This window comes from Mesoplodon mirus (assembly GCF_964341445.2).
Source record: "Mesoplodon mirus genome assembly, chromosome: 13".
Taxonomy (NCBI): domain Eukaryota; kingdom Metazoa; phylum Chordata; class Mammalia; order Artiodactyla; family Ziphiidae; genus Mesoplodon; species Mesoplodon mirus.
Window position 1 is genome coordinate 31,483,856 of NC_138989.1, and position 12,920 is coordinate 31,496,775.

Below are 12,920 nucleotides of genomic sequence, written 5' to 3' on the forward strand. Positions count from 1 at the left end.
TTTAGATTGAGTCAACTACGCTTTGGCAAGAAAATGTTTGCTGTATATATTAATCACCGCCGTGCATGACACCATCAGAGTCAGGCAGCAGATCTGCTGTTAACCCTCTCATGGGCTTCCCTCACGAGGTTCCTCTGAGTCAAGAGACAAGACCAGATCCACCAGCAGCTGCTGTCAGGGGACTTCAACGTCACTGCTATGCGCTTAGCTGCGCACTTTGAACTCCATCCTGAGAGCTCCAGAGAAGAGATAGAGAAGGCAGATCTAAGCTGTGACAACATAACTGCTCCTCCAAATTTATTAATTCCCTCATTCACAGCATGTTCACTGCACGTCTCTTGTGAGCCAAGCACTGTACTCTGGGCTGGTGTCTCATGTGGTGATTCAAACACAGCACCTGCCGGGGGGAAGGTAGCAGTCTGGTGGGTAAGGGGAGACCCAACCCAGTAGTGATGATGCAGTATAATTAGCATAAGGACTGGCCTTATGAAAAACTTCAATGGGATATAAATGCGTACGGGACAAAGTTCAGACTTCTGAGCTCTGCGCTTAAGATTTGCCTACACCTTCTTCTCTAAATTTTTCTTTTTCTTTTTTTTTAACATCTTAATTGGAGTATAATTGCTTTACAATGGTGTGCTAGTTTCTGCTGTATCACAGAGTGAATCAGCTAAACGTATACATATACCTCCATATCTCCTCCCTCTTGTGTCTCCCTCCCACCCTCCCTACCCCACCCCTCTAGGTGGTCACAAAGCACCGAGATGATCTCCCTGTGCTATGCAGCTGCTTCCCACTAGCTATCTATTTTACATTTGGTAGTGCATATATGTCCATGCCACTCTCTCACTTCGTCCCAGCTTACCCTTCCCGCTCCCCGTATCCTCAAGTCCATTCTTTATGTCTGCATCTTTATGCCTGTCCTGCCCCTTGGTTCTTCAGAATCATTGCTTTGTTTTTGTTTTTGTTTTTTTAGATTCCATATGTATGTGTTAGCATATGGTATGTTTTTCTCTTTCTGACTTACTTCACTCTGTATGACAGTCTCTAGGTCCATCCACCTCACTACAAATAACTCAGTTTCATTTCTTTTTATGGCTGAGTAATATTCCATTGTATATTTGTGCCACATCTTCTTTATCCATTCATCTGTGAATGGACACTTAGGTTGCTTTCATGTCCTGGCTATTGTAAATAGAGCTGCAATGAATATCGTGGTACATGACTCTTTTTGAATTATGGTTTTCTCAGGGTATATGCCCAGTAGCAGGATTGCTGGGTCATGTGGTAGTTCTACTTTTAGTTTTTTGAGGAACCTCCATACTGTTCTCCATAGTGGCGGTATCAATTTACATTCCCACCAACAGTGCAAGAGGGTTCCCTTTTCTCCACACCCTCTCCAGCATTTACTGTTTGTAGACTTTTTGATGATGGCCATTCTGACCGGTGTGAGGTGATACCTCATTGTAGTTTTGATTTGCATTCCTCTAATGATTAGTGATGTTGAGAATCCTTTCATGTGTTTACTGGCAATTTGTATATCGTCTTTGGAGAAATGTCTATTTAGGTCTTCTGCCCATTTGTGGATTGGGTTGTTTCTTTTTTTTGATATTGAGCTGCATGAGCTCCTTGTATATTTTGGAGATTAATCCTTTGTCAGTTGCTTCATTTGCAAATATTTTCTCCCATTCTGACAGTTGCCTTTTCGTCTCGTTTAGGCTGTGCAAAAACTTTTAAGTTTCATTAGGTCCCATTTGTTTATTTTTGTTTTTCTTTCCATTTCTCTAGGAGGCGGGTCAAAAAGGATCTTGCTGTGATTCATGCCATAGAGTGTTCTGCCTATGTTTTCCTCTAAGAGTTTTATAATGTCTGGTCTTACATTTATGTCTTTAATCCATTTTGAGTTTATTTTTGTGCATGGTGTTAGGGAGTGTTGTAATTTCATTCTTTTACATGTAGCTGTCCAGTTTTCCCAGAACCACTTATTGAAGACACTGTCTTTTCTCCATTGTATATCCTTGCCACCTTTGTCATAGATTACTTGACCATAGGTGCGTGGGTTTATTTCTGGGCTTTCTATCCTGTTCCATTGATCTATATTTCTGTTTTTGTGCCAGTAGCATACTGTCTTGATTACTGTAGCTTTGTAGTATAGTCTGAAGTCCAGGAGCCTGGTTCCTCCAGCTCTGTTTTTCTTTCTCAAGATTGCTTTAGCTATTTGGGATCTTTTGTGTTTCCATACAAACGGTGAAATTTTTTGTTCTAGTTCTGTGAAAAATGCCATTGGTTGTTTGATAGGGATTGCACTGAATCTGTAGATTGCTTTGGGGGGTATAGTCATTTTCACAATGTTGACTCTTCCAATCCAAGAATATGGTATATCTCTCCATCTATTTGTATCATTTTCAATTTCTGTCATCAGTATCTTATACTTTTCTGCATACAGGTCTGTTGTCTCCTTAGGTAGGTTTATTCCTAGGTATTTTATTCTTTTTGTTGCAGTGGTAAATGGGAGTGTTTCCTTAATTTCTCTTTCAGATTTTTCATTATTAGTGTATAGGAATGCAGGAGATTTCTGTGCATTAATTTTGTATCCTGCTACTTTACCAAATTCATTGATGAGCTCTAGTAGTTTTCTGGTAGCATCTTTTGGATTCTCTATGTATAGTTTCATGTCATTTGCAAACAATGACAGTTTTACTTCTTCTTTTCCGATTTGGATTCCTTTTATTTCTTTTTTTTTCTGATTGCCGTGGCTAAAACTTCCAAAACTATGTTGAATAATAGCAGTGAGAGTGGGCAACCTTGTCTTGTTCCTGATCTTAGAGGAAATGCTTTCAGTTTTTCACCATTGAGAACAACATTGGCTGGGGGGTTGTCATATATGGCCTTTATTATGTTGAGGTAAGTTCCCTCTATGCCCACTTTCTGGAGGGTTTTTATTGTAAATGGGTGTTGAATTTTGTCAAAAGCTTTGTCTGCATCTGCCCAGATGATGATATGGTTTTTCTCCTTCAATTTGTTAATATGGTGTATCACATTGATTGATTTGCATATATTGAAGAATCCTTGCATTCCTGGGATAAACCCCACTTGATCATGTGTATGACCTTTTAAATGTGCTGTTGGATTCTGTTTGCTAGTATTTTGTTGAGGATTTTTGCATTTATATTCATCCGTGATACTGGCCTGTAGTTTTTTTTTGTGTGTGTGACATCTTTGTCTGGTTTTGGTATCAGGGTGATGGTGGCCTCACAGAATGAGTTTGGGAGTGTTCCTCCCTCTGCTATATTTTGCAAGATTTTGAGAAGGAAAAGTGTTAGCTCTTCTCTAAATGTTTGATAGAATTCACCTGTGCAGCCATCTGGTCCTGGGCTTTTGTTTGTTGGAAGATTTTTCATCACAGTTTCAATTTAGTGCTTGTGATTGGTCTGTTTATAGTTTCTACTTCTTCCTGATTCCGTCTCGAAAGGTTGTGCTTTTCTAAGAATTTGTCCGTTTCTTCCAGGTTGTCCATTTTATTGGCATACAGTTGCTTGTAGTAATCTCTCATGATCCTTTGTATTTCTGCAGTGTCAGTTGTTACTTCTCCTTCTTCATTTCTAATTCTGTTGATCTGAGTCTTTTCCCTTTTTTCTTGATGACTCTGGCTAATGGTTTATCAATTTTGTTTATCTTCTCAAAGAATGAGCTTTTAGTTTTTGTGATCTTTGCTATTGTTTCCTTCATTTCCTTTTCATTTACTTCTGATCTGATCTTTATGATTTCTTTCCTTCTGCTAACTTTGGGTTTCTTTTGTTCTTCTTTCTCTAATTGCTTTAGGTGTAGGTTTAGGTTGTTTATTTGAGGCGTTTCTTGTTTCTTGAGGTAGGACTGTAGTGCTATAAACTTTCCTCTTAGAACTGCTTTTGCTGCATCCCACAGGTTTTGGGTGGTCGTGTTTTCATTGTCATTTGTTTCTAGGTATTTTTAAATTTGCTCTTTGATTTCTGCAGTGATCTCTTGGTTATTTAGTAGTGTATTGTTTAGCCTCCATGTGTTTTCATTTTTTACAGTTTTTTTCCTGTAATTGATATCTAGTCTTACAGCGTTGTGGTCAGAAAAGATACTTGATACAATTTCAATTTTCTTAAATTTACCAAGGCTTGATTTGTGACCCAAGATATGATCTATCCTGGAAAATATTCCATAAGTGCTTGAGAAGAAAGTGTATTGTGTTGTTTTTGGATGGAATGTCCTATAAATATCAATTAAGTCCATCTTGTTTAATGTGTCATTTAAAGGCCGTGTTTCCTTATTTATTTTCATTTTGGATGATCTCTCCATTGGTGAAAGTGGGGTGTTAAAGTCCCCTACTATTATTGTGTTACTATCAATTTCCCCTTTTATGGCTGTTAGTACTTGCCTTATGTACTGAGGCGCTCCTATGTTGGGTGCATAAATATTTACAATTGTTATATCTTCTTCTTGGATCGATCCGTTGATTATTATGTAGTGTCCTTCTTTGTCTCTCATAATAGTCTTTATTTTAAAGTCTATTCTGTCTGATATGAGAATTGCTCCTCCAGCTTTCTTTTGATTTCCATTTGCATGGAATATCTTTTTCCATCCTGTCACTTTCAGTCTGTATGTGTCTCTAGGTCTGAAGTGGGTCTCTTGTAGACAGCACATATACAGGTCTTATTTTTGTATCCATTCAGCCAGTCTGTGTCTTTTAGTTAGAGCACTTAATCCATTTACATTTAAGGTAATTATCGATATGTATGTTTCTATTACCATTTTCTTAATTGTTTTGGGTTTGTTATTGTAAGTGTTTTCCTTCTCCTGTGTTTCCTGCCTAGAGAAGTTTCTTTAACATTTGTTGTAAAGCTGGTTTGGTGGTGCTGAATTCTCATAGCTTTTGCTTGTCTGTAAAGGTTTTAATTTCTACATTGAATCTGAATGAGATCCTTGCTGGGTAGAGTAATCTTGGTTGTAGGTTTTTCCTTTTCATCACTTTAAATATGTCCTGCCACTCCCTTCTGGCTTGTAGAGTTTCTGCTGAAAGATCAGCTGTTATCCTTATGGGGATTCCCTTCTATGTTATTTGTTGCTTTTCCCTTGCTGCTTTTAATATTTTTTCTTTGTATTTAATTTTTGATAGTTTGTTTAATATGTGTGTTCGCATGTTTCTCCTTGGAGACATCCTGTACGGGGCTCTCTGTGCTTCCTGGACTTGATAGACTATATCCTTTCCCATATTAGGGAAGTTTTCAACTCTAATCTCTTCAAATATTTTCTCAGTCCCTTTCTTTTTCTCTTCTTCTTCTGGGACCTCTATAATTCGAATGTTGGTGCATTTAATGTTGTCACAGAGGTCTCTGAGACTGTCCTCAATTCTTTTCATTCAAAGACTCTGTCAGCCACGTGGCTGCTAGTGTTGGAGGGTCTCCTGCAGAGGCAGGGGTGGCTGTGGCTCACCACAGGGACAAGGACACTGGCAGAAGTTCACATGGAATGACAGCATATTTTCTTCCTTCCTAGTCAGGGGACAAAGATTTACTGCCCCACAAACACTGGGCTTTTCTGACGCTGCTTTTGCTTATAAACTCTCACCTCCTTGGAATGTGAGAGAGTTAACTCTGCCCTCTTTCCTCCACCATGAATTCAGATTCACTCTTGCCATTCAAATACTGACTGAACTGTGTGAGCACGAGCACTGCAGTCAGCAGGAAGACACAGGCCCTGCCCTCGGGCGACCAAGAATCTGGACTGGGCTGGGGAGGAGCTGGGGAGACATCCAGTAAATTAATAATTTTTAAACACTACGTGCCATGGAAGAAACAAACAGGATGCTAAGATGAAGGGGATTTGGGGGCGGGACCCATGCTCAGCCATTCAGAATGGCCGGGGAAGAGTCCCCTGAGGAGATGACAGTTAACTGAACTTGGGAAGGAGTCAGCCAGGCTAGGAGTCTGGGGAAGAAAAGCATGAACTAAGACCATGAAGCAGGAGCATCCTGGACACAGATGATGGACAGAAAGAGGGCCCCTGTGGCTGCAGCCCAGCCAGCGAGGGGCAATTCCCTGCAGCGCTCTGTACCCCAAGGGAGAAAGTGTGGAGACATGCAACAGGGGCCTTTGAACAATTTTAAGTGTGAAGATAAAATGATCTGACTTCCCTTATAAAGAGATCACGTTGGCTGCCAGGTGGAGTGTTGCTTTCTTGAAGGGGGCATCAAAGGTAGTAGGAGGACCCCTAGGAGCCCTGGCAGAGGCCATGGGTGAGGCCACAGCACAGGTGAGAGAAGGCAGTGGCTTGGACCAAGGGTGGGGCCATGAAGAGAGAAATACATGAAAAGAATCAGCAAGTTTTAGAGTCAACATGAGCAGAAGTCAGTGATGGACTGGATGTGGGGATAGATGGAGGATCCAAGACAGGCTCCATGTTTGGGCTTGAGCAAAGGATGTCCTGCTTACTGAAATGGGATGGAATGAATGAGAAGTTAACTGCTGGGGGGTGGGCATGTCAAGGTCGAGATGCCTGTGACAGTCAGGAGGACACAGCATGTAGGACATAGGGCTGGGAGCTGAGAGGTCTGGGCTGGAAGTAGAGACCTGGGGGTGAGCAGTGTTGGAACATCACGGTTCAGGACTGGATGAGGTCCCTGGGGAAACGCTGATATTTAATATAGGGCCGAGAAGGAGAGCCAGAAAGCAGGGAGAAGCCAAAAGAGACAGCTGTCATAGAAATCAAAAGAACACAGTGTGTTAAGAAGGAAATGCTTTCAAAGATGCTGCCGGGAGTTTGAGACTGGAACCAAAAACATGTCCATCCATGTCTCGAGCCGGGGCTCACATTCTACGTATCCATAAAGCCTTCCCAAACCCGTCCTAACGATCACTGGATCTGCTCAACACCGGCTGTTGTGACTGTGTCCCTACCATCCATTCGGCAATAAATCATGGAGAGCTGTAAGAGCTCTTTGTAGTCTGAAATTGTGATTTAAACATGCCAAAGGAACTGAAACTTGTCATACAGTTGTCTCTTCTTTCTGAATAGTGATAGCTTATTCTTCTTTCTGATCCCACTGTGATCAGTAAATATTTGGCACTCGGTATATATTTTCCTAAAGACTCCGGGGAGAGCAGGTATGTGCACGCACTCACACACATGCTCATGGTGCAGCAAGAAGGACGTTTGCTCTGCAAAGCAAAAAGCAAATGCATTATCAGAGGACTTGCTGTTTTACCATTGCTGATGGGTTTGTACTCGCCTCCAGCCACAGCCTTGCAGGATCAGCTACACTGGGGTTCTTTCGGTCACAGTCCTTGATAATTTGTTAAAAAGCACAGATCCTCTCCCCAACCCATAACAAAGCACGTATACGCTGCTCTTAAAAATCGTGAATCCTCTCCCTCACCTCTAACAAATCCCTAACAAGCAACTATGTTGTGTCCAAGTGGACGCAGAATGTCAGAAAGTTCATGGATTCCCCCTCAAACCCATCCAGAGCCCTGGGAGTCTGAATTCCAGGAATAAAAAGGTTCCTCAGGAACACAGTGAACTTGACCCTAGAACTCCGTTGCCTGCGCAGCTGATGGTCAGTAAGCATCTGTCCTCCTGAGCAGTACTTCTGAAGGGCACCCAGCTCCACGCTCACATCGAAATGCAACATGTACTTTCAGTATTTATTTTTTCACTGTTCATTCAGCATGTTTATTAAGTGCCTAGTAAGTACCAGGCCAAGGACGAGCATTGGGAGACTCCCAGGAGGGAGGTCTGGGGCTGAGCTCACACTTGGCCGTTTTGTTGGCTGAGGGCCAAGGTGATTCTAATGATGCCTCCATGGAGAACACCGACGTTCCAGGGTGGACCCAAGGACTTGATGGGATGCCCACGCTGAAAGCAAACCGACATGCAGACAACATATGTGGGGTTAGATCAGTTGGGTGAGGTGGAGTCAGCTGCTGCTCACATCGGATGCCTTCTGATTGGTAGGTCAGTGCCTGAAATACTCCAGCATCCTCTTTCCCTCCTCTAAGTCTCAAATTCTGGAGAACCAAAATGGAATTAACACATAATCTCTGACCACAAGGGGAATCAATCTTCCAGGGAGTGTGAGCAGGCTGCAATGCCAGCCAGCCTTAAATACAGTCCTTCAACAGAGGGGCAAGCAATCAAAGGAACCAACCAGTAAATCAGATTCCAGGGGACGCAAGAACCTAGGATGCTCCATGGAAAAGTTCAAAATTTGACTGAAATGCTGAAAGATAAGCAGAAGTGCCATAGGAGGAGAATGAGGGGAGGCAGTCAGGAGGAAAGAAGCGGATAAGCAGAAGCAGGTGTGAAAAACCAGAAGGTTCATGGAGAAAAGAAAACTCCATACACATGGCTCATTCAGTTCCAGCAGAGAATCATGGGAGATGCAGTAACAAGTATCAGTTGGGATGGTACCATGTATGGCCTTGAATACTGACAGCAAACAAGGCCCCTCAATTCTCCCTCTCTCCACCCTGTGAACTGTCTCAGGGGAGAGTGATTCACTGAGCCCCACTCTCCAGGTGGGGGGTCTTGAGGTATTTTCAACTCTCCATCCGTCAACACCCCAGTGGGCTGATGAGTCCAGACTGTTCTCCTTTACTATGCGCCCGACAACCCTGCACACGCTGCAACGAGGCAGACATTTGGTCCTCATTTCATTCTTTTCTATAATTAGCTGCTGATAGGACTGCTCACTTCTAGTAGAAGAGACAGAAGATCTTTATATTTTGTTCTCTTCTAATACCTTATACATACTAAATGTGTTTTTCAAAAGCTTGTTGGTGTGTTACTCTTGTGACCAGGAATTTGGAGTTGATTCACTAAGCAATCATGAGCCATATAAAGTCACTGGGGTACAATGAAAATACTGGGACATACATCCCTGTGCATTTGGGAGTATTACTGACTGAGAAACTTCCCTAAACAGGCTTGACATGCAGTGTCTGAATTTTGATAGATATTCCCAAATTGTCTACATGAGAGGTTGCAAAATTGTATGTCCCCATCAACGGTCTGTGTACACAAATTTCACCACATCACCCCTTAACACTGGATTTGCACCAACTTAAACTTTCCGAAGTGTTTTTTATTTCACTTCTTAATCCTTGGTAAGGTTAGGTAGCTATCTTTTCATCTGCTTATGCCATTCAGATTTTTTTTCCTATGAATCAACTCCTTTTATTCTTCACCCATTTTTTCTAATGGAGTGTTGTCTACTTCTTATCAATCTGTATCAAGTGTGTTATAATTACAGCCACCAGCCAGTTGACTGCTATAAATGTTGAAAATAATTTCCCCAAGTCTTCTGTTTGTTATTTAGACTTTACTTTGTGGCATTTTCTATCATTCAGAAGTTTAAATTCTTATATAACCAAATCTGTCAATCTTTCTTAAATGACTTCTGGTTTTATGTCAAGATATATTACAAAAGCGTCTTCCTTATTTTTCTTATAGTGTTGCTATAGTTTAATTTTTCTGTTTAGTTCATGAACTATTTGGCATTTATTTTTGTATGATGTGGAGGGGGTCTTATATGGCATATTATTCTTATAATAAAATGCTGGGTTTGCTAACATTTATTAAATTTTATCCATGTATATTCATAAGTGTACTTGCACTATAAATTTCTACCTTGTAAAATTTTGGAAGCACATGCATCTAGTTGTTCATAGTAGTTACCTCTGAAAAGTGAATTTGGGAGGCAAAGACATTTTATTTTGAACACTTCTGTACTTAAAGTATCCTTTCAGAGAACAATACTACATTTATAATTTGATAAAATAAAAATCTGGATAGCTATTGAGGAAAAGTGTAATTACCAGTCCCAGATTTTAGGAAGATGTCTCAGATAGCATGAAACGGCTGAGCAGGAGGTAAGGCACGAGAAGGGCTGAGGCTAGAACACAGCTGGGGACAAGTGGAAGGAAGGCTAGTTTGAGAAGGCTGAGGATGGGGAGGACAAAGAACTGAGGCCAGAAGGATGCTTTAGTGCCGTCAGAGCCATAACTTCCGGCAAAAGATGACATTGTCAGCATTTTCCAATCGTTAATGATCTGGTATATCTCTCTTAAGAGGTAAAGAGAGAACTTGGGAATAACATGAACCCACAGCACATTCACTTACAGCATTTACAACATTCCTTCTGTTTTTTCTCCTCTCCTTCAAAAAACCATACAAGTGTGCTCCTCAAGAAACACCCCTATCATTTATTAGTAAGCTTTTTCCAACTATGATAACGTATCTTGCCTTCCAGTTTTGACCTACAGTCAAATGTGTTTCCATGAATACACTGTTCCTAAGGTTTTGGTTTCCCTTTGGGCAACGGTTTTATTTCCTTAGCATGTCTGTCCCAGGGGACTGTGGTCCTCCAGGGAGGGGACTGGTCTGGTTCACCAGCAGCCCTGCACCAGGAGGAAGCTGGGTCTCCTGCAGACTCAGGTACAGGCTGGGTGAGCCCCAGGGTGCAGTGTGTTTTAGCCAAAGAGGAGCTCCCTGCACAGACACCATCTAAGGCCCACCTTGGGGATCTGGAATACCTTCCTTCCTACTTCTAGGAAACATGGAGAAAAGAAGAGAAAGATTCGACAGTCAGAAACTTATCACTTAAGCCGGATTCACACATTTGGCATTTTCCCTTTGGTGCCTAGAAAAAACAACCAACCTGCTCTTCTTACCTATATCTTGAGTTTTAAAATGCTGACTTACAAGACATTCACACATCCCCTTTGTAGTAGCATTTAGATCAATGTTCAGCTAGGAGGGACATCCTGGCTGCTGAAATCAGAGAGATTGATGGGCTCTGCTTTTCCTATTGTTTTCACATTAAAGTTACTTATTACACGAATATTATGCTCCATGGGATCAGAAAGAAAGGATCTCACCTTTATTTTCTGTCTGTCTAGATATCAACATGTGGCTTTCAGGAGAGGTGGACTGATTTCTTTGTACTTAATGTTGATTTCAAAGACTGTATCTTTTCTAGTAAAATATTCTGTTAGCCTGAGGTAAGAATCCACAAAACAGAACTAAAAAATGGTCATGGGGCCAAAAATATTAACTAAAAGGTTCTGATCACTGAGAAAAAAAATGAACTTGTTTGATTTGATTATAAAAAACAACCCTACCAAAGAGAGCCATGAATTTTCATGATTCTTTTACAACGAAGCAGCCAAGGAAAGCATAATAACTTAATGTGAAAATCAACTTCTTTTCTTTTCTCTTACTTTGTTTAGCTTTTGATGAACAACAATTTTTTTTTTTTTGCATTTCAATACCAATTTTCAAAAGGTACAAGGAAACATAGCTGTGAGGCTAGTTGGGTCAGGGAAAGGGTTCACCAATGGTGACTGTCTGACAGCCAATCTACTCCGGCTTTGTCAGTAGCTCTGAAAGGTATTCAGGTAGAGGTCCCATAGGAAGAATGGCTGCGGATTTTAGAAACCTAACAACATATAATTTTGTTGAATTTGCATTCACATAAATGCTAGCTTGAAAAAAAAATGCACCTGCTTGTTTCTATGACAATAGGCAGAGTGAAATCACGCTCATACAGATGTGACGATGACTGCCAGCCCGCTATTGCTGTTATTTTTTTCCCTGAACAAGTCATCGAATTCTTCTCTGCTATCTACCAGTAGACAAAACTATGTCACAGAAGTCTAAAGGCTGTTTTGCTAATGCTAAGAAACCAGAAGACATTATTCTGTTGTTACTCCCAAGACAATGTCTATCGACTCCACTAATTGGATCATCAGCGTTCTTCTATAATTCAGGAGTAAAATATTTTAGAGCTGGCAAGAACAGGATGCCATGGTTGCCTCCTAAATAATGTATATGACAGAACACTTACTGTTTTTAACAAAGGTGATTTTTAAACTATATTATGGTGTGGCTTTACATACAATAACATGTAATCTGGAAGCATCTAAATCATTGTGAATATACATCCTGAAATTATACATAATTTGAAAACTCATTTTTAATTTTTTTGCTTCTATTCAGTAACCATTATAATTATTAAAGGTATTCAACTTCTTAAAAGGCATGATGTTACTATGCATTTTTAAATACTAGATAGTCTAGCTATCATAGAAGTTACAGTAAAAAACAAATTACTAACAAATGTATACAACTACCTCATATAAAGTGATGACACCATAGGTTTGAATTGGTTCTCGCCATTGAAGAAATATCTTCTCTTCAAAGGTACTTCCTTGGATGGATTCAGTAAGAACAGCACCTGGAACTAGAAGGGGGGAAAAATCGATACATATTTAAGTAAACCAAAAACAAAATACATTTTTCTAAACTTGACAGGTTTTTAACTCTCTATTGAGGTGTAAGATTTTAATAGATATATTCCATTTTCTTGCAAAAACCTGCAATTTAAAACCATTTTGGCTATACTGTCTTTATAAAGAAAAGAATTTCATCACATTTTCCTCTAAAAAGTTTGAATCAATTAGACAAATCTCAGTATCATCTTGTAAATAAACTTTTTTATGCTTCAGAAATAAAGAAGGATGTGGAGCAATGCGAATTCCCACACATTGCTTGTGAGACCATAAATTGGTACAGCTACTTTGGAAAATAATTTGCCTGTATTCATTGAAGTTAAAGAGGCACATGTCATACGACCCAATAATCCCACCTCAGGTATATTCCCTAGTAATATTCTTGCACATATGTACTAGGAGACATAGACTAGGATGTCAGCATAGTAGCATTTTAAAATAAAACTAATAAATTGGAGACAAAAAATAGTTTAAGAAATTAGTTTATATTCACTCAATAAAATACAAAAATGACTGAAAATCGATGACAGCTTTATACATCATCATGGATGAATTCTATAACCATAACACTGAGTGATAAAGGCATGTCAAAGAAGAATATAT

The 12,920-nt window shown here is 40.2% G+C and overlaps 1 protein-coding gene across 3 annotated transcripts in view; it reads right to left on the reverse strand.

Moving 5' to 3' along the window:
• PTPRM (protein tyrosine phosphatase receptor type M) overlaps positions 1-12,920 on the reverse strand; it is a 748,579-nt gene that overhangs the window by 299,562 nt on the left and 436,097 nt on the right. For all 3 annotated transcript variants that reach the window (XM_082641116.1, XM_082641117.1, XM_082641118.1), the window contains exon 9: positions 12,159-12,268. In XM_082641116.1, coding sequence (XP_082497242.1) covers positions 12,159-12,268 — 110 coding nt within the window. The remainder of the gene's footprint in view (positions 1-12,158; positions 12,269-12,920) is intronic.